Genomic DNA, 24,614 nt, shown 5'->3' with positions numbered 1-24,614 from the left:
TACAGTTTTTCATTGGAATTCAAATGACTTTTAACATAGGACCTATTATGTGAGTAGCTTTTCTTTAAGAACTCACTTTTTTAAAACGAACAAGGTGGAAAGAGCTTCAAAAAAGTTGGAAGAGGGTGCAAATCTATTTCAGGGAAGCATTTCAGAGAAGTTAGAGCTCTACTTTTGCTTTTCTAACAACTCCCAAAATTGCAGTTTAATCTTCAGGTCACCAGGAAAGTATCCAATTATTTTAAGTAACATTGTCTTTTAAAATCAGATTTAATTAATGATGTATTATTTAACTTCAATTATTAATACCATCCAATGGCAAATATAAATACATTTTTCCTCTGTTTATAAAAACGAACATAAGTAGAAGAACCTAAGGCACTGAAAACAAACACTTGGGAGAGACCATGGATGGAAATAAGCAAAAAGTTGAGTTCTTCCATGTAGAAATTGACCTAGTTTCAGTCCGCTACTAGGAGAATAGCTACAAGCTCAGAGAGCTTTTGTTGTTTGTTGTTTTGGTATTACAATTACCAGTAACTTTGAATCGGTAATTCCTATTCTCATAAGGCATTTTACTGATCAGTATCTTCTTATTTTGTTGAATTACCTCTGACCTAAATTTTTGATTCTTTAAATTAATAGCTTTTTTTTTTTTTTTCTTTTTCTAGCATTTTGGGAATCTCAGATCACTTTGATAATCTAGAAAGCAGTGGTTTTTCTGTCCAGGAAAATGAACATACCCACAGACATACCAAGTCTAGTGTACAATTTTGGAGAGTTCAAGAATTGTTGAACCTGTTTGAGGACCCATTAAAGTATTTTAAAGAGCTTTATGGCGACCAATGTGTTTTCACCAAACAAAATTATAATGTTATCATTAGACAAAACCTCTTTAAGAACATTGAGTTATATCAGAGGTTTCTGTAGGTCAAACATTTTTGCAGTTTCCATCCATGGATCAAAATGTTGAGTAAATAAGTGAACAAAAGCGAACTACATTAATAAAGTCAGGCATGGGCATAAAACTCTCCAGACACACAGCCACCTGCACATAAAAAGATACACACCATCTGTATTTCCTTACCAACCTGTGGTAGTCATGTTGCTGAGGCAGTGCCTCAATCTGGATTTTATTAACCTAGACTAAATAACATCCAATTTTCTGTAGTTAGAATAGCCTAGAGATAGTGTGATGGATCCTTAGGTTTTTAAAATGATAAATCAGGCATTCCTGTATGATTTTTACCTAGGGAAATTAGGATATGTTTTTATAGTGTCCTCTGCAGCATATTCAACATCAAAATGCAGAAAGGGTCCTTGTGTTTTAGCTCCTTTATTCATAGAGAAGATAATCCTGTTTCTGTTTAATCTCTTTATTTATTAGCTTTCATAGTTGCCACTAAATATTTTGAATCACTTCCAAATTTATTGGTCGATAATTACATTTCTCACCCAACTGAGAGACATCAGCAGCTTTATCTGTTTTACAAAAATGCCTTAAGTACCTTAAGTTCCTTTAAAACAAGATGTCACACGTGTCAAAATATAATTCTCAAAATGTTACACATAATTCTCATATAAATAGTTACTAAGCACATGTCAAGATTTCATTTAGCTCAACAATCAGGATGAAAATTCAGTTCAAAAAAGAGGAATATATATACACATATATATAGAATATATATATATAAAAAATAGAGTGAGAGAGAGACTATATGTAACATATATTTTTTCTATATATATTATATAGTATCTCTGTATCCATAGCTATATGGATATATTTTATATTTATAAATACAGATTTTGGTAGCATTCCTGAATGAGACCAGTTTTTCCTCTATCAATTATTTAATTCACAGAATTCATTTAGAGTAAAACTCCATACACTCAAGGTTTCTAGTTTACTAAGATACCTCTCTTTTGTTTGGTAATGTTAGGTTCTTTCACATACATCCTCAGACTCATCTGAAAGGCTTGTTAAAACACATTGCTGGGCTCCACCCATAGTGCTTCCGTAGACCTGGGATGGGCCCCCCGGAAATTTGTGCTTCTGACAAGTTTCCAGCTGATGCACACTTTGAGAACAAGTGATTTAAGCCCAGGCTTTATTTGAGGATCAAGCAGGGCAGCAGGGAGTGTTGAGTAACTACCAAGAAAGTCAGTGCAACCTCTGATTGGGTCCTTATTACTTCTTCTATGTTATTCCTGTTTTCTTCTCCTGTCCCCTCTGTACACACAAGATCATCCACGCCTGCAGCTTCAGCTGCCACGTCTTTATTGCTGCCTGCACAGTCATACCTCAGTGTTGCTCCCTACATTTGAACATTTCAAATCCCTAATAAGGGCCAGACTCCCAGTGTCTTCCCCTCAGAGACCTGGCCTCCCTCATTTGTCCCATTTCTGTCAGTGATTTCAATTCCACTGCAAACCAGGGCTAGAATGCTCCAAATCATGTGTTGTAAACTAGAAGGTGCTCTCCTTCCTCCCTGGTTATCATTGGCAGGCTTCTCTTAGTAGAGAAAATGTTTAATTTTTAAAAGTTTGGAATCCGAAAGAGAAAATCCTTTCAGTTTTCAATCTGCCAGTTCTCTCTTCTGTTTCGTGGATATAGCCTTAATTCTTTATAAGAAATAAAAGCTTCTGAGACTTCAAGGAAGTTTGGGAACTGAGAATTGTAGTAAATCAGGGAAGCAAGCCAGTCCTGGCAATCTGTTGGAAGGGCAGTTTTTCGAAGCCCGGGAGGTCAGAGGCCAGAGGCCAGGCTTCTAGAGGTCATGTCTGAGGCGTGTAAGTGAGACTTGGAGCAGGAGATAATAAACATAAGCTTCAGAAGTTTGGAAGGGCAAGAAAGGAGAGTTTAAGAAGATTTTCAAAAGATATATCAACTGCAGTTTCAGCTACTTGGGAGGCTGAGGCTGGAGGATCACCTGAGGCCAGGAAACCAAGGCTATGGTGAGCCATGGTCACACCACTGCACTGCCATGATCACACCACTGCACTCCAGCCTGGAAGACAGAGTGAGACCCTGTCTCAAAAAATAAAATATAAATAAAATAGCAATAAAAAATAGATGTAACAAGATCAACTGAGGGGAATTTATTTTGGAAGAGAGGGAACTATTGAGAGCAGAAGAATTGAGTGGATTTTAATAATGCTACAGAAATAAAGTTCAAAGGAGAAAGAAAGATAGTCTAGAGTCTAAATTAAGTGATTGGCTTTGAAGAGAAAAGACATATTTTTATCCAAACCCAGAGGAAAGAATGATGGCAGTTATGTCAGGCAGACTTGATGTTAAATAGGGAGGGGTAATTGGGAGGTCACAGACGTGAGACGCCTAGAAAATGCTCAGGTGAATGAGCACGTTGCAGTTTGGGTGAGTCTTGGACAGAGTGATTTTGTCATGAGTTAACCTGGCACTACTTTTCTTCCTTGTCTACTCATCTGTAATTGGGTTCAGTGGAGAAGGCTGAGGTTAGAGATGACCTCAAGGTGCGAGGTTGATTTTGTTTCCATGTAGATGAACAGCCCCTGTGTATGGATCGCTGCTGCTTTTTCTCACGTACTGTATGTCCCATGTGGCCAGTAGATAATGTTTGATTCATTCTCATTCTGTGCCAGTGCTTTAGACCTAGGTGTCAATGACAGCCAGCTGTCACTCGTTCCTTGGCTTCACAAAGGGAAAGAAAGAAATTCTCATAAGAAGTAAATGTCCTAAAATAGATTATTTATGTTTAATGGAATAATAGAAAATATTTAATGGAATAATTGAAAACCTCCTGGTAATTTTATGAGGGAGTTATTTTTAAAATTTCTATGTGAAAGAATTTCAAAGCAGAGCCCTTCTTTCTGTTCCTAGAGAAAACAAAATGTGATTTGGTCTTCTCACCAGTGCTTTGTGTAGGAAAGGATGGCAGAATGCTGAGTGAGGGAAGCCAATCAGGTTATTGAAATGGAGCCACTAGAATGTGTGTGTCTCTTTCCAGGACCATGAAACCTCCTTCCCCAGGGCTCTCTCAGCACAGAGGCTCTCCCCTCGGTGGTGCTTCCTAGATGGTGAGTTCTGCATTTCTTGTGGGTATCATGGGAGTTGGGGAAGTTGAAGAGCAAAGCATCAATTGATAGGGGGGACTCTAGTTTTCCAAAAGATTATTCAGAAAGCTTTCTTGTCACTCCACATGGCTGGTTTTTGCGTGCGGAACAATGTGGACCTACTAATGTTGCCCTGTCCTTTCCTGAAGTCATTTCCCTCAACACAGCTTGGTTAACTCTGGCTGAACTCAGCATCAAGTTGCTCAGGCTGATGTTTCCTTTTCATCAGCCCTCGTTTCTTAAAACTTGACTGCCTGCCTTAAATTAATTCAGACCAGTAGCTGGATTCTATAAGCACAGGATGGATACTAATTTATATGTTGTTTGCATCTTATGGAACATTCATATTATTTTTGTGAGACCATTATTGCAGTATGATGTATACATTTCTGGAGAAAGGTTGAAAAATTCAGTTGCATTCACATCTGCTTGGATCAGCATGACATATTGCATGCATAACATGTTAGTTATTTTATGGTTGTTTAATGAGTCTGTTTTTATCTCAAATATCTGTCTCCTAGATGTTGCCTGATATTACATTTCTATCCAATTACCCATATTGCATACCTTCTCACCTCTGTATATTCATGCTTACATACTACCCAGTGTATCTACTACTCATTCTCTCTCTTGTTCAGATGGAGACACGGTTTTCATTGTAGACCTCGTTTTTGTTTATCTGGGTGAGCATCTGAGAGGATATAAACGTGAATATGAGTATGACAGGATTTGTGAGTGTATGAGCAAGCGTTAGGATGGCAGCAGCAGAGATCTATTTAGATTTAAGGACTGTCCAGTAGCCTAGCATGACTGGAATGTAAGGGTTTTTAACTGGCATAGTGGAAGAGAAGGTTATAACTTTGGTGCCAGATCACAGAACACTTTAAATGCCATAGGCATATTTTTCTAGTGTTATGAAGATGGCCACTTGTATTTATATGAGATCTAACCCACATAAATCATGATGCAAGTTTTTGTTAATGTCTCGTCAGCTGCCTCTGAGGACTTTCCTCCAGCTTCTTTATTCCATAGCAATGAGAAACATAATCATTTGTCATTCCTGAATTTGCAGAGGAACAACATGTATTTCAGAAAATTATGAAAATATTTATGTTATGTTCTATCTAAAGTCTTTGATAAAACTACAACTGTTGTGGCTAACAGTCTTAACCCAGATGTAGTTTCACTCCATAGGTTTATTTAAAAAACCTTTGAAAGGTAATTGCAGTCATGGTTTAAAAGAACAAAATAGAGTGAATTTCTCCAAGACAGATTTTATTCTATTCTTAGATTTTAGAGAGCAGGGACGATGATTGGCTGGTTTCTTAGTTCAGTCCCCTTTGGAGAGAAGCTACTCATTAAGTGTTTGTGAATTTAAAATAATTACTAGCATTTTGAGTTTTTCTTTCTTGTGCTGTTTGTTTTGTAGAAAATCTATTTATAATATTTGGGTTTTGTTAGATAGATGTAAGTGAGAAGCACGTCATTTTTGGTTTGATTTTTTTTTTTTTTTTGAGATGGGAGTCTTACTCTGTTGCCCAGGCTGGAGTGCAGTGGCATGATCATGGTTCACTGCAACCTTGAACTGCTGGGCTCAGGCAATGCTCCCACCTCAGCCTCCCAAGTACCTGGGACCACAGGGGCATGCCACTATCCCCAGCTAATTAAAACAAAATTGTTTTTGTAGAGATGAAGTCTTGCTTTGTTGCCCAGGCTGGTCTGAGACTCCTGGCTTCAAGCAGTTCTCCCACCTGAGCTTCCCGAAATGCAGCTGATAGTTCTTTCTAATATTAAGAATATTTAAAATAATTTCTAGAAACCCAAAATTTCTAATTTAGGTTTTTTTTTTCTCGTACCATAGATGCAGCTCAATCTCTTTTAGAGAATGCTTAAATAATTTTTTTTGCTGTTTTGGCTTCCTTCAGACATGGCTCTAAGGATGCAGGTTGAAAGTGAAATGATTCATTTAAGACCACATATGGTCCCTGGCCTGAATCTTCAAGCCGTTTTCCAAAATGGGCAGTCACTTCCCTCAGAAGTCCACGTAACCGTAGCTTTTTCTAGCTTTATTTACTTAATAAATACATAGCAATTCCTGACTTTCTTTAAGATCCTGTGCTAATTTCAGGCGGCATAAAAGATTAAATGAAACAGATTTTTAAAGAGGCAAGGTCTCTTAGTCTCATGGTTATCTGTGAAGATAGTCTGTATAAGAAGTTTTAAAAAATGTAAATATGCATGGAGGCAGGGTCAATACATTCTGTCTGGGGTAGGGAGGTTGGGACTGAGAAAGGTTTTACAGAAGCATTTGAGCTGGTTCTTTAAAGACAAGTATGATTTAGATGGCAGAGGCAATGGCCAGGGCTTTCTAAGCCTTAGGATAGCAGTGGCAGAGGCATGGAAGTGCTGAAGTTTTCTTAATAGATTTAGGGACTGGCCAGGAGACTAGCACGACCATCATGTAGGGGTTTTGACCAGCATAGTTGAAGAGAAGGTTATAAATTTGATGCCAGATTACAGAACATTCTGAATGCCATCTGCATTTTTTTTCCCCCTAGCAACTTCTGCTGATCGCTTTTATCGAATAGACAGATCTCAGGTAAGTTTTTTTTCCAACCTGCTTGTAAAAGTGAAAAATTCTCAAGTTAATGTACTTTATTGGTAGCTAATCTCATAAATTTTTCTAACAAAACACACTGAGACACTTACAAATTTTGGAATGGTGTTCATAACCTAAGCTATGAATCTTTTATTTATCTTCACATGTTTTATGATTTATGGACTCAAGATGATATGGCTTGATCTTGCAAATGAGTACAGGAAATAAGTTGACTTGTAGACATTATCACCAGCCTATACTGCAAATTTTCATTCACAAAGATATTTTTACTCCTTCTTAGCCAAATTTTGTATGTCTTTTTAAGCTCATTTCTGTTTAGCAAGTTTGAGGTCCCAAGTATATAACTAGACTACTTAGTTTCAGTTCGCCAATCCCTAGAGGTCAGCGATGAGAAAAAAAATATGGTTTTGCCCAAGTTAAGAAGTCCTCCCATTATCTGAATTATCCTAGAAAAAACATGTACAGTATTGAACCTAATGATAAAGATGTTAACCAGGCTGCTTAGCTTTGACCAGATGATGGGGTGGAAGTCCAGGCTATCATACACTCTCACTGGGTCAATGGTATGTGGGTGTCACTTCTCTAATAGTATTTGGGAAGATGAGGCAAGACCATTTCTAGATATACCTAAAAAAAATCCTGATTAATTGGAAATCCTGAACCAAGGGGATTCATCTCTCCCCATCTTCCCACTGCCTGCCATAGCGCAGCTTTGGGGAGGATCACCAACTGATCAAGCTCTGACAACACACTGTGATCCTTTGACATGTTGGAGAATTTCATTATTCCTCGAGATCAAGAATACTTGTTTTGTTATTCTTCATGCAACAGACTTCTTGTTCTTCCTTAGGAACATTTGCACTTTGTGATGGAGATTTCCCAAGATGAGATTTTTATTCTGGACCCAGATATGGTGGTGTCACAGCCAGCGGGGACACCTCCGGGCATGCCTGACCTGGTGGTGGAGCAAGCCTCGGGGTGAGTGTGCCTCTCCTTGCCTGTGAGGCTGGCCTCAGGGTGACATCCATGTCTGGTTCGCCTTTGAACTTGACATCATTCTAATGACATCAAATGATTTTGAAATGTAGATTTTCTTGTTGGATTTCCTTAGAGTGGTTATTATAAGTCTGTCTTATGAATGGCCATGTAGAAACACAAAACCAGATTTGCACCATGTCCAAGCCTTCTTTCTCCATCACAGCAACTCTTCCTAACAAACCTAGAAAACACTAGTACTTGTGTTTGTGCTTACACATTTGTAGTAACTCTGTTATCTACATTAAAAATTGACACAGGTGATTTGACAGTTTTTCTCCTCTTCCTCCTCTTTGCTATTTCCAGGCTGCTGGAGACATGTAGATTGTATAGTAACTATGATGTACCAAGCACTTTTTAGGAGCTCTGTCCTGTGTCTCTCTTCTATTTCTACCACCACTTCGTAGTGACTTAATCATCTTAAGTGCTCTGTGCTTATTTTCTCATCTGTAAAATACAAATAATAATAATCCTCACTCAGAGAATTGTTTGGTGATTAAAAGAATTGATACAGATAAAGCACTTAAAGTCATTCCTGGCATTTTTAAAACACGCATTAAATAGAATGTTATAATCATCATCATCATCATCATCATTCCACAGTGACCTTGAAAATTTGGAACAGTTATTCTTAATTCATAGATTAAAAAATTGAGACCTAAAGCGTTATGTTACTTGCCTAGTATTTCACAGAAAATAAGTAGAAAAAATGAGATACAGTCCTGGGCTGCCTGATGCCAGAGCCCATGCATTTAATGACCATCTTCCACCGCCAAAACATAATTAATATTTCTAAGTTATTTCAGTAATTCAAAACTATTTATTTAGAGAATTTTGTGTGCCAGGTCTTAGTGTCAGCACTTGGGGAATAACAGTACAAAAATAAAAACAGATAAGAATATCTGCTGTGAAATTTAGTGTTTTACTGGTCTATGGGGCCTGAATTATTGAAATAAGAATTGCTCTAGAAACCATACACAATGTACCCAAATAGTTAATGCAAATGGTATACATATCCTCATACAGTATGAATAAACAGGCCACTAGGCTAGCACAACTGCAATGTCATCTTCATCCCTGTTTTCCCCTTGTCACTTGATTTACTTTTTTTTCACTTTTTTGCTTCACTGCTGCTATTTGTGAGTGGTTTCTCACTCTGCCAAGGGCAGTTGATGTCCAGTAGGTACCAAGTCTGGGGGGAGACAAGAGATGCCACAAGTGGCTGTGTAGAACAGATAGAAAGCTGTTCTCAGGAAGCTAGAGCCGCGATGTCAGAGCATGAGGGAAGGCTGACAGGCACAAGGGGTAGCCTGATGCACCCCTGGGAGCCCCAAAGGTGGTGGGGAAGGCCACCTTCGCAGGGCACATCCATGCGTCAGACCCATCAGTAGTGGGGAAAGAAGGTAGAATGTTCTATCCTACTGCAGAAGCAGCAGGTGCTAGAGCCAGGTTAGCCCACCTAACCTGGCCTCTGGCTCTTGATCTAGTAAGGAGAAAGTCCATTCTGCCGAATTGCCCTGGTCTTTACTCACTTGGTCATTCTCTTTTTCTTTTTCGTTTTCTTTCTTTTTTTTTTTTTTTGAGACGGAGTCTCGCTCTGTCGCCCAGGCTAGAGTGCAGTGGCGCAATCTCGGCTCACTGCAAGCTCCGCCTCCTGGGTTCATGCCATTCTCCTGCCTGAGCCTCCCGGGTAGCTGGGACTACAGGTGCCCACCACCATGCCCGGCTAATTTTTTGTATGGTCGTTTTCTTCATGTCAAATAATGGCCAAAAGGAATTGCTTTGGCCTGGCTAGACCTCTGTTAGCTCTAGCTCCAAAAATAAAGGAGCCTGAAAATCCACCAGGACTTGAATCAGTGCCTTTCTTATTTCTCGCCAGTTGCCTCCCCAGAACTAAACCAGGATCAGGGAAGCAGTGAAACAGGATGGACTTTGTTATTTTCTAATCTGCATTTCCACACTAGGTCTATTACTTCTTATTCATGTCACATTTAAAATGACTTAATCTTGAAAATCAGTTTTCTCATCTGTAAAGGGGACAGAATCATACAAATAGTTCATGATTGTTGAGATAAGTGAATGAAATAATAAATATGTAGTAGCTGGTAAACATTCCATAAAGATGAATTTTGCCTCCCACATTTACAGGCAAGATTCATCTTCAGAAAGTGGAGATGAAGTCACGTGGCTGACTTTGAATGCTTAACTGTCTGGTGCCCTTCTTTCTCTCAGGATCTCAGACTGGTGGAATCCTGCCCTGCGGAAACGCATGCTGAGTGACAGTGGGCTGGGGATGATAGCTCCCTATTATGAGGACTCAGATCTGAAAGATCTCAGCCACTCCCGCGTGCTACAGTAAGAGTCCTCTCGCTGTTCTTTTCCTCTGTGCCACTGTGATTGCTGGGAGAGGATGTACTGTGGGCTGTGCACCAATGGGCAGGATTCTCTTTTCAATGGCGTTCAGGCTGTCTCATGCAAGTGCTACTCTGTGTTTGACATTCCATGCAACTTGCTCACTTTTATCTACCACAAACTCTTCCTGGAGCTCCACCTTCCATTTCTTTTGCTCCTGAGCCACCTTGAACCCTTTGCATGTGGACCTCCCCATACTTTAAACCTCACCAGGGTCTTCTTTACTGGAGTCTAGCGTTTATCAGACATCCCTGTTTGCCACATCATAAAGACATGCATGAGAGTGATCATGAGTAGCTTGAAAGTGACACGTGGTTTTTCATTTGTGAACACGTTATCTTGCTGTGTCATTGGTCCTCAGTCCTGAGCCTGTGCACTTGTGCTCTACCCAATATTGCTACGTGGTTTTGTTGGCTAAAGCTGGGTGCTGACCATGTTGTGATTGCAGTCTCTGTGGGTAAGCAGTAAAGCATTTGTTCGTAGATCAGAACAGTACATGTGCTTTCTTCTGAGGTCTGATCATGGTGAGAGTGTAGAATGCATGCTGAAGTTCCACAGCAGTGTTGATGCCTTCGTGCTCAGTGAATCCACCTTCCTATCATTTTTCCTGGTGACAGATACATTCATGAGCTCCTACTCTTTAATTTCAGGCCAATCAGTCCATCTCAGAGGTTATACAAATCCAGTGTGTTCATGAAATTAGACTGGTTTTCAGTTTACCTGGGATCTTAATCAAATAGTGACAATGGCCTTGTAACCACACAGCCTTAGCCTTTTGATAGAATAATGAGATTACTAAAGATTCTTAGAAGCCTAGGGTTAACTAAAGAGGCAAAGGAAGTGCTTTGTTTCTGAAGGAAGACCAGAAGCAATTTCAATATTACGAAGGGGGAAAAAAATGAGAAATTTGGAGCTAATTATTTCATTGGCAAAGTTTCGAGGCACACACCCTGAGGGCAAAAGGAGACTACATTTTAATTGCTTCTCTGTATTACTTCTTATTTTCTTGTGTGAAGAGGGGAAAGGAACAAAAATGAATTACTATGGATTTTTCTTTTTAATTAAACTGTGTTGTTAGTTTCTGATGGCATTTTGATTGCTTACAATTCAGGATGTTTTTCCATTTCCTTTTTATACAGAATTGAGGCTTGCGAACCAGGGTGAGTCAGCCACCCACGGATGGCTAAAAAAGTGGCCATTTATCTGTGGGCAGACTTATTGGAAAATTAGAGTTTTAATTAGCTACAGAAATAAAATTAAGCCTAGACAAACCAGATGAGTATTTTAGTTGTACATGTATATAGTCTGTTTCCACAAAGCAAATATGAGCTCAATCTAGTTTTCTAGGTCCTGATTTTTCTATATGTAACATACTGATGTACATATCATGATAAATAAAATAATTATATATAAGATAGTAAATATTCTTCCCACGAATCACAAATAAATTTGCTACTTTACATAATAGCCAGGTTCTTAAAACCAGATGTCAAAATCAACTCTTTCTGTTTGTTTGAGTTATATTATCCTTTTAGGGATTTCTCTTAATTTTTGGTTGATCTTCAATTGACAGTTATAAGTTTTCACAGTCATTTATACTACTTTAATTCTAAAATGCCCTAGAGTAGTAGACACTTAAAAAAAAAAAACCTGAAAAATTACTTTGAAAACAAGCAAAGGGACATTCAAACATTCACTCCTAGCCTATAGGCTTCTCCAACTGAATCTCCAGACATCATGCAACAAAGACAAGTCATCTCCACTAGGTTCAGTGTGAATTCCTGCCTCATAAACGCCACAAGCATCTTAAAATTGTGTTAAATCACTTAAAAATAAAACTAAACTAGATGCCTTACCTCAACTTTTTAATTAATTCTTTAGTTATTAAACTTATCATGTCCATTTATTTCTTAGAATATCTTTTTATTTCCTTCAGACATCATCTCTGACACAAATAGGTATAATTGCAGTTGTGGAAATACTAACAATGTTAGTAATAACTAGTATTGATGGAATACTTCCCACTTGCTTTGTATCGTAGTTAAATAATCTTTCAACAATTTTGGAATTTAGCCGTTGCTTAACAGATAAGTAAACTGAGGCTTCTAGAGGGTAAAATATTTATCTTAGGTCACTTCAGATGACAAGTGTGGTTTGACCTGAGGTCGGTTTGACTTCTGACTCCATGCTTTTTCCGTTGTCCTACACTATCTTCCCAAAGGGACCATACAAAGTCAGCATACCAGAGCCACAGAGGTTTACTTTGGTTTCTATTTCTCTTTTACATTTGTAAAGTGAAAAATTCTACAATATAGGGGTACTATGCATGCACATTAAATATACAACTGCAAACTTACCCAGAAGTAAATATGGCTGAGAATTAATTTTTAAGCATTTTTTCTTTAAAAGAAGAGATTGAAACAAAATATAATGGTGGCAAACTTCAGTTTAAAATTATTAAATATATATAAACTATGTTCTAATCAAAATGAGCATAAAAATTATATAGAAGGCCATCATGTACTAACCACCTTGATTTATTATGTCATTGTTTTTCTATATTTGCATTATGTCTTTCTTTCAAGCCATAAACAACATAAAGTAGTGGAAAAAATATTGTTTTAGGCTGGGCGCGGTGGCTCACACCTGTAATCCCAGCACATTGGGAGGCCAAGGCGGGCGGATCACGAGGTCAGGAGATCAAGACCATCCTGACTAACATGGTGAAACCCCGTCTCCACTAAAAATACAAAAAATTAGCCGGGCGTGGTGGTGGGCGCCTGTAGTCCCAGCTACTTGGGAGGCTGAGGCAGGAGAATGGCGTGAACCTGGGAGGCGGAGCTAGCCATGAGCTGAGATAGTGCCACTGTACTCCAGCCTGGGCAACAAGCAAGACTCCATCTTGGGGAAAAACAAAAAACAAAAAACAAACAAACAAAAAACATTGTTTTATGGTTTCGTTTTGTTTTGTACAAGTTGGAGTCTTTCTAATTGGAAAATCTGTAATCTGAGATGCTCCAAAATCCAAAACTTTTAAAGTGCTGACGTGATGCTCAAAGGAAGTGCTTATTGGAACATTTTGGATTTCAGATATTTGCATTTGGGATGCTCAGCTGGTGAGTATAATGCAAGTATTCCAAAATCCTAAGAAAATAAAAATCTGAGACACTTCTGGTCCCAAGCTGTTTGGAGAAGGGATACTCAACTTGTATTTTTGTTTTCGCCTGTGTTATATAATGCATATATTTTGGAACTTGCCATTTCACTCAGCATTGTGTTTTTGAAATTCATTCATATTGATAGATGTGGGTTTTTAATAATTTTTATTATAGAATATTGCATCATACCTATGCTATAAATTATTTCTCCATTTCGATATTGATTTCTAATATTCTATTATTTTTAAAAATGCAGCAAACTTCCTCTGCTCTTCTGTGTTGCAGAATATATATGCAGTTTCAGCTTCCTCGATATTGCAACATTTACCTTCCCAGTTAGAGTATTTATGAGTAATTGAAACGGCCCTGAACACTTGTTGTAATAATCTAGGTATGATCAGCATCTGTTGCTTTAAGCTTTAAGGCCCCAGTCAACTTGGGAGATAGGAAAGGTTCAATTTTAACACCCTGTTGACAGTGCCAAATAACTCACTACATAAAAAGAAATCAAAAGAGAAACTTTCAATTCTTAGAACTGAAAATGCTACTTATTAGTGTTTTCAAGACACTGCTAACGTGGTATTCGTAGAATGATTTAGGACTGTAAATTCATTTATCAAGGGAAAAATGATTGTGTGCAAATAAGCAAAGCATTCAATTTGATAAATTGGAAAAAGAATCCCAGCATAAAGAAATGAGAGGGGAGAAAAAAAAAGATAACAAGAGAAATCAGTGACAAGGAGAATAAAGCAGACAGATGATGAACCGAAAATAAAATTTTTGGCCAGGTGCGGTGGTTCACGCCTGTAATCCCAGCACTTTGGGAGGCCGAGGCGGGCGGATCACAAGTTCAGGAGATGGAGACCATCCTGGCTAACACGGTGAAACCCCGTCTCTACTAAAAATACAAAGTAGCCAGGCATGGTGGCGGGCTCCTGTAGTCCCAGCTACTTGGGAGGCTGAGGCAGGAGAATGGCATGAACCCGGGAGGCGGAGCTTGCAGTGAGCCGAGATCGCGCCACTGCACTCCAGCCTGGGCGACAGAGTGAGACTCTATCTCAAAAAAAAAAAAAAAAAAAAAAAGTAATACAAAATAAATAAATAAATAATTCTTTGAAAAGATAAATAAGACAAAATTCTGAGAAGTCTGATTTAAAAGAAAAAAGTAATGAAAACAGAAATATACCCACAGTGCTTTCCCCATATACCCACAATGCTTTCCAAGTCACTCAGGGCATTTCTGTGCCAAGCAGCCCTTTCCCCTCCAAATTGCAACTGACCTGGCTCTGTTGGATCTTCTCAGCATTTTCCCATGGTTTTAAACTTTAAAATCGTCCCTTAGATCCATCAACCTCCCTTTTTCTCAGGCAGAGTGAGAGGCAATTAATAAAAAGAGGATGAATTAGATTTCTATCACTACTGGAACTGGTTGCATTTTTATGGACTGTTTCCATTTAGAAACATTATAATTTTAAGAAAGATATACATATGCCTACTTATATGCAGGTCCTATAGGAAAGACTGTAATTCCAAAGTAGGATACATAATGTGTACAGTGTCTTCAAAACCTGTGAACATAATAACGAATATTTGAGAACCAATTTTGAAATGAATTGGTGAGAAGTGGTTGACTGACATTATTACTGCTAGGACCATAATGATTTTGTCTTTAAGTTAAAAAAAAATATTTTCAAGGTTCAAGGAAGTTCTATTTAAAATTACATGATTCTGGAAATGTATTTGCTCTTATCATTAATTGTACCACCACGATTAGTGACAAGACTATATTTCATTTGGCAGAAGATTAATAAGGAGGGAATTAACTTAAATTTTAGCAGATCAAATCTATTTGAGTTGTAAGGAAGAATTTTGCCACTTGAGGATCTATGAGATAAGAAAATAGGCATGGAATGAAAACTCTGATGTATTATTCTTCAGTTTTCTGTGAGAAAAGGACTGACTCAAGTCTGAGTCAGATGGGTTAAGAGCAGGCAGGTAAAGGGGCTAGGAGACACTGCTTTTGTTTCTGAATCAGAATAACTTTTTTCTGGTTCTTAGATTTTGTAGTTTGTGAGAAACCCCCAAATGACTGAAAGAGGTGTACTTTTTCTCAGTGTCCCCAAGTCCTAGGCCTGAAAGAACTAAAACGGACTGTCACACAAATAATATCTTGGCACTAGACTAAGACACAGGGGAAACAGTGTAGTGAACCACACAGAGGGCAGATATTCACTCCAGATAACTGTGTCTAAGCAGGCATCTGGTACCCTATCAGCTACACAGGACTAATGGGTTTTTATGATTGGCAGAGGATTTCTCGCGACAAGGAAAGATAATGCTAGCAAATGTTTAACTATAATGTGTGAGGTCTGATTTGTGATTTCATTTGAATCCTAAGAAATAGGATGATTTCAGTAAATGATTCAGTCCATCATGTATTGAACAAGTCAATATTGGGCACCTTCAGTGATTGAAGTCAGGCACTGAAGATATAAAACTAAAGAAGAAATAATTATTGCCCTTGAAGAGCTTATATTTAAAGGGGAAATATTAGACCAATTATTACAATTCCTACTAATAAGTGCTATTATGGATATATGTGTAGAGTGTTCTGGAAACAAGATGAAATAGAATTTGCTGCTTTTTTAGGTTTAACATTTTTACTTCTAGAAAGGATGAATATTTAAAGAATTAATGAAAATGTCAGCCTCAAAGAAAAGAAAATAGGCTTCTTAGGGGTTCTATGTGTATTTTCTTCATCTTTTACATATGAACAGATAAGTATTTGTCCTTCCTCATTGTGTAAACCAGAAATGTCTCTCAAATAATGGAAAACACTCGATGTAGTTCAGCATCCCTGTATGTTGTATGTGCTTAAGGAAATTTGGTCAACCAAAATTATTTGGAGATATCAAAACACCCAATAATACTTTAAACCAAAAAGCTGGCCTTTTTAGTATAGTCTGCAATTGCAATTCTGAATCACTATATCAAGAAAATAAAGCCCAGAAACCTCCTCTGTTCTGAAAACTCAGATATGCTAGACTGATTATGAGTGAAATAACTTCATTCCTCTCTGGTCCTCAACTATTTTCTTTGTTCAGTTTCTTCTGGACATTAGGTTATGGCCTGAACCTAATACAAAGGGTAATTGTGCTTATTGTGAAAGCTTCAGGTTCTCAGCAGGAAGACAGACTATTGGACAGCGATTTTGATTTTGGAAATATTCTTTGAACGTCACAATCAGATAAGTGGGAGAAAATTAATCTTCTTAGTGGGATGCAGGTTTTGCTGAAATGTATCTTAGAGATGAAATCAGTGCTGTCAGGATAAAGATGGCTCCTGGCATCTGTTTCACTGAGATAGTTGGGTCCCATTTCTACCTGCCTTTGACGTCCCTACTTACCTTTGACTGCTCTCAATCTTGCTCACCCCGAATAATCATTCCAGCTGGAAAAATACAGGATAGCTGACCCTTTCTTCTTCTTTTTCTTCCTGACTTACCTCAAGTTTGAAATGAATTGGTGAGTTAGTCTATTTGGCAAGCACATAATAACACTCTGTTCCTATGGGTGTGTAAAATATTTAATAAGAGATTTTGCTTTGTTATTTTTATAATTGTTCCTCAATCAGTTATGCATATGGAGGCCCTAAACCACTCGGAGGAAATGGATTTAAATTTGCCTCTCCAAGTTCAGCTAGTGGAAGAGTCAGAACAGAATTCCCTGCATACCAGATCTTATTTTTGAATGACATTAAAAGAAAAACAAACAAACTTACTTTAATGTTAAACATCCATTTTATCTGAAATAATCCCAGGAAATTCTCGCCTTTCATTGCCATGAGTTCCAAGTTTTGCCAATGATTAGAACATGAGGAAATATTAGTGTTAAGTGGCTTTTTTTTGACATTTGTAAAACTGGCAGCCATGTTTATTCACACTTCAGGAATACTGTGAATGTGAGGCAGTATTGACTGGATCCCTCTTTAAAGCATGTGAGTTCCTTGGATGACCAAACTGTGCATTTCTCCCTCTGTCTCCATAGCACTTTGCACCATACCTAGAATGGTAGGCATTCAACAAGGCAGGCTTTTCGGGTGAATGGAAGGATGTTCCATTCATACAACATCCCTTGATAGAAAAGGCGCTCTGTCAAACCAAAATAGATACATGTCTATTTATATTGCTATACTAAACCTAGTACTTATCAAATTATAACAAAATAATAGTGATAACAAAATAATATGTAAAATGTTGGCCATTTTTGGTAGGCTGTAGATTCCATTTCTATATTTCAAATTTGAATATAAATATGCTTGATCCAGGGAATTCACAGATCAAAATAATAAAGACGCACTTGAATGCCTGACTTGGAGAAATGTTGGTATTTCACAAGTGAGAAAGTAAAAGGTAAGTATGGTGGGTCTAGGAAGATGTAGGCACTGTTGGTGAGCACAGTGATAGGAAAAGTGACGAGGAAGAATTGTTCCCAGGCACTCACCTCCAGAATAGACTGTTGGTCCATTTGCTGCATTCTCCAACTTCCACCAACTCTTGTTTTCTCAATGTATCTGCCTTAGGTGAATAATATGATTAAACAGATCTAAAGTATGAAAGAGCGATCATTTTGAAATACTTTCAAAAATATTTGCCTGCAAATCTGAAGTTGCTGGGATTTGGAGCAATAATCACTTACCATATTCAGCGTGGGGTTGAGGAATGTGAAAGGGATGTCATCTTCGTACTGGAAATGGTGGTGGTTGGGGAGTTATATAGGGCATGGGGCTTCTTTGAGGTACTTCTGGGGCCCTCTGAATCCCCAACTCTAAGAAGATCAGAACAAAAGATATCTCAACACCGTGCTAGCACTATGTATTTGGAAATCAGGGAGATAGAGACCACATTTCCTACCCCCCTGCCTTTTTCTTTCTTTTTTTTTTTTTTTTTAACTTTTCTGGATGATTGTGCCAGGCATCACACGTAAGAACAACAATCCTCTAACAGTTTTTTCCAATACTTTGTGAGATGCTGGTCTTAATCCATGATTCCCTTAGAATCTCCTTAAAGGTGGAAATGAAATGTTATAAGTTAAGTGCCTCCCACAGCTCTTGGAATCGAGTTAAGTACACAGCAGTTTTTAATATCTAACACTGGAGTAATTGAATTATTCTCACAGTCTGTCGAGCCCATTTTAATTTCTTGTTTTCAATATTACTATGATTTATCTGCATTCATTATATTTTTTTTCACAGAGCTCCTTGAACTGATCTATAAGTGAGAAACTCTCTTGTCTTTAGACACATTAGAGTCAGGAGGAAGCAGACGCTGTTTAGATTCTGTTCCCACTCGCTCCTGAGAAGGGTGGGATGGGAGGAGATGTTGTCGGGAAAGCTTTTGGGTATGTTACAGTTATCTTCAGAGGTGCCAAAGCAGCTTCCAACCCCGCCTAGTTTTGTCTTCCATTTTCTAAAACTGGGATCAGAAGTCCTTATTTGGATTTCCTAAAAATAACTAGCTGTGGCTGAGTCCTTACTCAGTTACCACAGGGAGATACTGCATATCCGGGATCACGAGATAAGTGAGGTGCCTTCCTTATAAGCCCCACGTGCTAAGACTAAACGTGGCCCTCATGTGACTTGCCTTCACAATCCAGAGCTCCCTCATGTTTCAACTTATGCTTATAAAGAAAAAAAAAGAAGTCCACATTCACAAAATCCAGATGGATTATGTCTCAACGGAAACTGTTGGCCAGGGTTCCCAGAGTCACTAGGATAAAGCCGGCAGCTTGGCTTTTTCTAAAGGGCCCTTCCTCCTCGCTCTCCGGGTATGTCTCCGTTGGCTGGATTTTAGAATAATGTGCCTTTTCTATTTCTTCACCCTGGTTTTAGAGATTGGGCTGGCAACTATATTGCAGAGACTGATTTCTAAAGGCAAGCCACCCATCCTTTATTGTTTCACAACTGTGCTGGGTTTAATTATTTCTTTTTTCATTTTGTCTACAAAATACTAAAATGCAATGGTCACATTGTCAGGATGAATAAGCTTGTGAAGCATTATTTTTTCCAACTCCGTCTCTTTATTTTATCTATTTCTTTTCTGTGTCCACTGTCCACTTTTGCCCATTCTTCCTCAATCTCTCTCCTCAGATTTCAAACTCCTTTGCCCTCATTTTGTTGCAGTTCTTAAAAGTTAACAGTAGGTGGCAGTACAATTTTAAACTCGAAAGACGTTCAGGAGACTCAGCAAACTGAGGAGGGTATACAGAAAGAACGGAATTGTAAATGCTAAAGGTAAAACAACGTTTTTTTAAAAATTAGTTTTTAAACTTTTTAATTGACTGATTGCATGTATTTATTGTGTACAACATGATTTTTTGACATGCATATACATTGTTGAATGTCTAAACCTGGCTAATCAATGAATGTATTACATCACACAGTTATTTTTGTGGTGAGAACACTCAAAATGCACTCTCTATGCATTTTTAAAGAATATATTATATCATCATTGACCAAAGTCACCATGTTGTACAATGGATCTCTTGAACTTAGTCTGCTGAACTGTAATTATATGACCTTTGACCAATATCTCCCCAACCTCAACAGTGCTATTTTCTAAAAGCCAAATATACCTAAAAATAGGAATCTATTTAAAAACAACAACAACAAGAAGATATTTCAAGCACTGCTCACACGGGGATCATCAATGCGTATATTTGAGTAGGAGAGTCTTAAAGACTGGGAAATTATGATAATAAAGGGAATTGGTAGAAGTTTGTAACAAATGAAGAACTCACCAAGCAGTCTTTATTATTTACATGCTGGAAATTATTTCCTTCCCTCCACACCAATGCTCATCTCTGTCTTCTTCCTTCCATTTTGCTCTTTCTGCACCCCTTCCCTCTGTTGGTCGTGAATGTTACCTTTGAGGCTGCTTGGCATTCCCTGAATGGGTTTGTGGCCACTTGAATAGAGAATGTGTTTGTCTTTCTCTCATTTCAATGCCACTGTGTGTGGTTGCTGTAACTTTCATCTCTCACTCTCATTCTCGCCTGCTCTCTTTTACTGTATGTGCTTTGTTCATTGTTTCAAGAGAAATATTCATAATTAGAAGGACCAAAAGCAAACAAAGAGAGGATTATGTAGTCGATGGAGATTTGCAGTGCTGTGAGATTTCTGGTCCTGTTTTACCTAATTAGAGATGCTTTGGGGCTAAAGTAATAATGGTGAAGATGTGACATAGATCCGTAGTCTCGCTCTTTCTCCCTTAGGTCCTCCAAATGATGTCATAGGCCTGGCAAACTAGTTCTCCAGGATAGGCAAAGCACCCTTGAGAGATGCTCAAGGGAAGAAAGCTATTGCCCAGACATGATAATCTGTAGCCATGCTTTCACAGTACAGTAAATCATACCTTTCCTTACTTGATTTAAATGAAGATCCTTGTCTACCAACAGTTTTAGGAAATAAATGGAATTTGTGTAGCATCGCCACTTCATGGTAAAACAGAAAAAAACCAAAGATGATGTTTCTGCAGTTGTGATGCAGACTCTTGAAATGTGCCTGGAGAGAATGCCCAACTGGGAAATCAGTTTTCATTTGGGACTACATAGGAGTTTCACAGAGGACAAGCATCATGGCTCAAGAAAGCAGGGAGGAAAGTCAAACCTGGGGAATGCTGACCAGGCATGAACATTCTTACATGTTCACCATAGGAAAAAGTGTGAGCACATGATGGGAGGCTGTTCTATCCAGGAAAGACTGGATTCCACCCAACTGTGACAAAGGTAAATGAGAAAGTCCAGGAAACTCTCAGGGCTGTGGTCAGGAGAGCGGAAAAGAAATAAAAGTAAATGACTGAAACGAGAAAGAAAGAACATTCAGAGTTGATATAAAGAGCTTCTCTTTCTCTTCCTGAGTAGGATGGATGATCACCTGATGTTTATAGAAAGTGGTCTTTTAGCTGTGGTTCTCATCCCCAAAGCTAGACAGTAAAGAGGAAAGACAGGCATGAAGGGGAAATTTAATAAAATATGCATATAGTGAGTTGTTTTCAGTGTGTGGACATACGTGTGCTGCTTTGTTCCCCAGCAGGAACTCCATAACAAGGAGTGGTGTACTTATTTGTAGTGTGCTGTGTAGGGTGTAGAAGGAGCACGGTGTCTAGCTTGCCCAGCATTCCTGCTTTGTTTCCTATTGTTATTGCAGCATGGTAACCAGAGAATGAAGGGGCCTTGGCTGTTTCAGTCAGGCCTGTGAATTAGATGAGTATCTCCCACCTCTCCTACTCCATCCACAGTCTGTGGTCCTAGGGAAGTATCCTACTGCTGACTGTTTTCGGAATACGAATCTCTGCTCTCACGCCTATTCAGACACTGCTGTCATACCTGTCCTGCATGTTTATCTTACACCCTTCTCAATGTGGTGGCCCCATCCCTTGGCCAACTCCCCACCAGGTGATGGTTTAGCAGTGTTAAGTAGAAGGTATATGTGTTGGGGACACTGGGAATGGAGACAGACATTCATTTGTAGATGATTCTTTACAGAAAGTAAGAGTCCCATGTAGATGCATCCCCAATATTTATCTAATCTATTCTCTGTTCTTTAGGAGAGACTAAAATGGATAATCTACTGACATCCTATCTCCAAAGAAGGAAATGATGTAGCCATTCTGAGGGAGGGCCAAGTAGGGAAGCCATGGGTGCTTTTGAGTTAAACCCATGAGATGAAAAAAAGAAAAAAGAAAAAGAAAAAAGAGAGTCTAAAAAAAATAAAAGGAAAGAAAACAGGACAGTGTTATTCAAATAAAAAAGGATATTGTGTTAGGATGAGCTTGTAAGTTTTGATCATTTCATGGAGATTACCAAGAAAATGCACATGTCTAAAACCTATTGCAAAGTATATTATACCAGATATAAAGACTGAAATAGTCATGACACCCCTTATTTCAGTTCCAAGTTTATTGACTAAAAATGGTAAAACATCATAAGAGATGCAATACTTTTTAAAGACCTTTGCCTTCCCAAATATAATACTCATTTGCCTTTGTGTATTGCTCTTTGCTGGTAGAAAACTGGGCACATTTTTCAATGTCCTTAAGCCTTGTAACCGTAGTCCTTTAAGATCTACTTGAAAGATAAGAGGCTTTGAAGGAAAAATTGTGGATCGAAGGCAATCTAAAAAAAGTATCTTTGAGTTTCTTAGAGATTCTTTGTGTCTTAATGATAATAGAGTCTAGATAGAATGCTGTCTATAATGCAGCAGCCACTAGCCAATATGTGCTGAATGTCTTGTGCCCTGATTTGTGATATCTCTCTATATTAATCTAATAAAATGATTCATTCCAAGATATTATAGCTGTGTTTAGTTGGATAATTTCATATATTCAGACTGCCATGACAACACCCCTGTTCCAGTGGAACAAACTTCCTTCCTTGGGAACCTGGAGACTCGTCTGAAGCTGACTGCCTCAAACACAGATTTCTGTTTTGTCTTGTTTTGTTTTCTCTGTTTCTTTGTTTATTTGAAGTTTGTGACTTTAGAAATTCAAGGGACTTTTGCTTTTGGGTCCATAATATGACTGTGCTGGTTTCAGTATAAAAATATTTTAATTTTCACCAGTTAAATTACATAATATTCTATCTTAAATAGCATTTTGTTTTCCCAAAACTTCCCTTTTTTTCAAGTTTCTCTGTGTATCCTAGTGTGAAAGGTCGTCTTTATTTTAGAGACAATATGGATATTCTCATAAGCAGGGTTAATATTGGGAAGGATACTTTCACCAGCAAATGTTCAGATCAAGATTCATGGAAGAGTAAATTCTAAATAAAATATATATGTATATAATTATAAATATGTAGCTACATATTATTCTAATGTTTTTATTTTTAGACGGAGTTTTGCTCTTGTTGCCCAGGCAGGGGTGCGATGGTGCAATCTTGGCTCACTGCAACCTCCGCCTCCTGAGTTCAAGCAATTCTCCTGCCTCAGCCTCCCAAGTAGCTGGGATTACAGGCACGTGCCACCACGCCCAGATAAGTTTTGTATTTTTTTTTTAGTAGAGACAGGGTTTCACCATGTTGGCCAGGCACGTGTCAAACTCCTGATCTCAGGTGATCTACCTGCCTTGGACTCCCAAAGTGCTGGGATTACAGGTGTGAGCCTCCATGCCCAGCTATTATTCTAGTTCTTTAAAAATAATTTTAAAATTGACATAAAATTATGTATTGTATATAACATGATGTTGCGAAGTATATATAACCATTAATTATGTAGCTAATTAGCATATGCATTACCATGCATAGTATTAATTTTGTTGTGAGAGCACTTAGCATCTATTCTTAGTATTTTTTAAGAATGCAGTGTATCGTCCTTAACTATAGTCAGCATGCTATACAGTAAATCTCCTGAACTTATTCTTCCTATCTAACTGTAACTTTGTCTACTTTGATGAGCATCTCTCCCATCTCCCTCACCCTCAAATGCCCCAGCCTCTGGTAACCTCCATTCTACTCTCTACTTCTGTGAAATCAACATTTTAGATTCCATGCAGTATTTGTCTTTCTCTACCTGGCTTATTTAGCTTAACATAATACCCTTCAGGTTCATTCATGTTGTTGCAAATGACAGGATTTCCTTCTTTTTATGGCCGACTAGTGTTTCGTTGTGTATATATACCATATTTTCTTTATCCGTTTATATGTTGATGGACACTTAGGTTGATTCCATATCTTGGTTGTTGGTAATTGTGCTGTAATAAATGTGGGAATGCAACTATCTCTTCAGCATGCTGGTTTCACATTCTTTTAATATTTACTTTTAATATTTACCATATGATTGCTGAATCATATGGTAGTTGTGTTTTTGTTTTGTTTTTTGAGGAAAATTCATATTATGTAGGTTGTTTCTTTGCGCTGGTGATTGTTTCCTTTGCTGTGTAGAAGCTTTTGAATTTGAGGTAATTCCATTTCTCTATTCTTTCTTTTGTTGCCTGTACTTTTGAGGTCATGTCCAAAATAATCATTGCCCAGACTAATGTCATGGAGCTTTTCCATTTTCTTCTAGCAGTTTCATCATTTGTAGACTTATATTTTAATCCCCTTTGTTTAATCCATTTTGAGTTGATTTTTGCACATGCTGTGCGGTGAGAGTCTAATTACATTCTTCTGCATTTAGATATCTGCTTTTCCCCACACTATTTATTGAAAAGACTGTCCTTTCCTTATTATGTATTCTTGGAGCCTTTATTGAAAATCAGTTGGCTGCAAACATGTAGATTTATTATTTTCCAGCTCTCTATC

General features: G+C 38.1%; 1 protein-coding gene across 4 annotated transcripts in view; it reads left to right on the top strand.

Moving 5' to 3' along the window:
* DGKI (diacylglycerol kinase iota) overlaps positions 1–24,614 on the top strand; it is a 467,910-nt gene that overhangs the window by 384,972 nt on the left and 58,324 nt on the right. For 2 of the 4 annotated variants that reach the window (XM_025379314.1, XM_025379315.1), the window contains 4 exons: positions 3,987–4,056; positions 6,651–6,691; positions 7,563–7,690; positions 9,980–10,102. In XM_025379314.1, the coding sequence (XP_025235099.1) occupies positions 3,987–4,056; positions 6,651–6,691; positions 7,563–7,690; positions 9,980–10,102 (362 nt within the window). The remainder of the gene's footprint in view (positions 1–3,986; positions 4,057–6,650; positions 6,692–7,562; positions 7,691–9,979; positions 10,103–24,614) is intronic. The other 2 variants (XM_025379313.1, XM_025379316.1) reach the window with 2 other exon arrangements.

Source organism: Theropithecus gelada, chromosome 3 (assembly GCF_003255815.1).
Source record: "Theropithecus gelada isolate Dixy chromosome 3, Tgel_1.0, whole genome shotgun sequence".
NCBI lineage: Eukaryota > Metazoa > Chordata > Mammalia > Primates > Cercopithecidae > Theropithecus > Theropithecus gelada.
The sequence above is the reverse complement of the archived record's forward strand: the minus strand, read 5'-3'. Positions and strand labels throughout refer to the sequence as shown.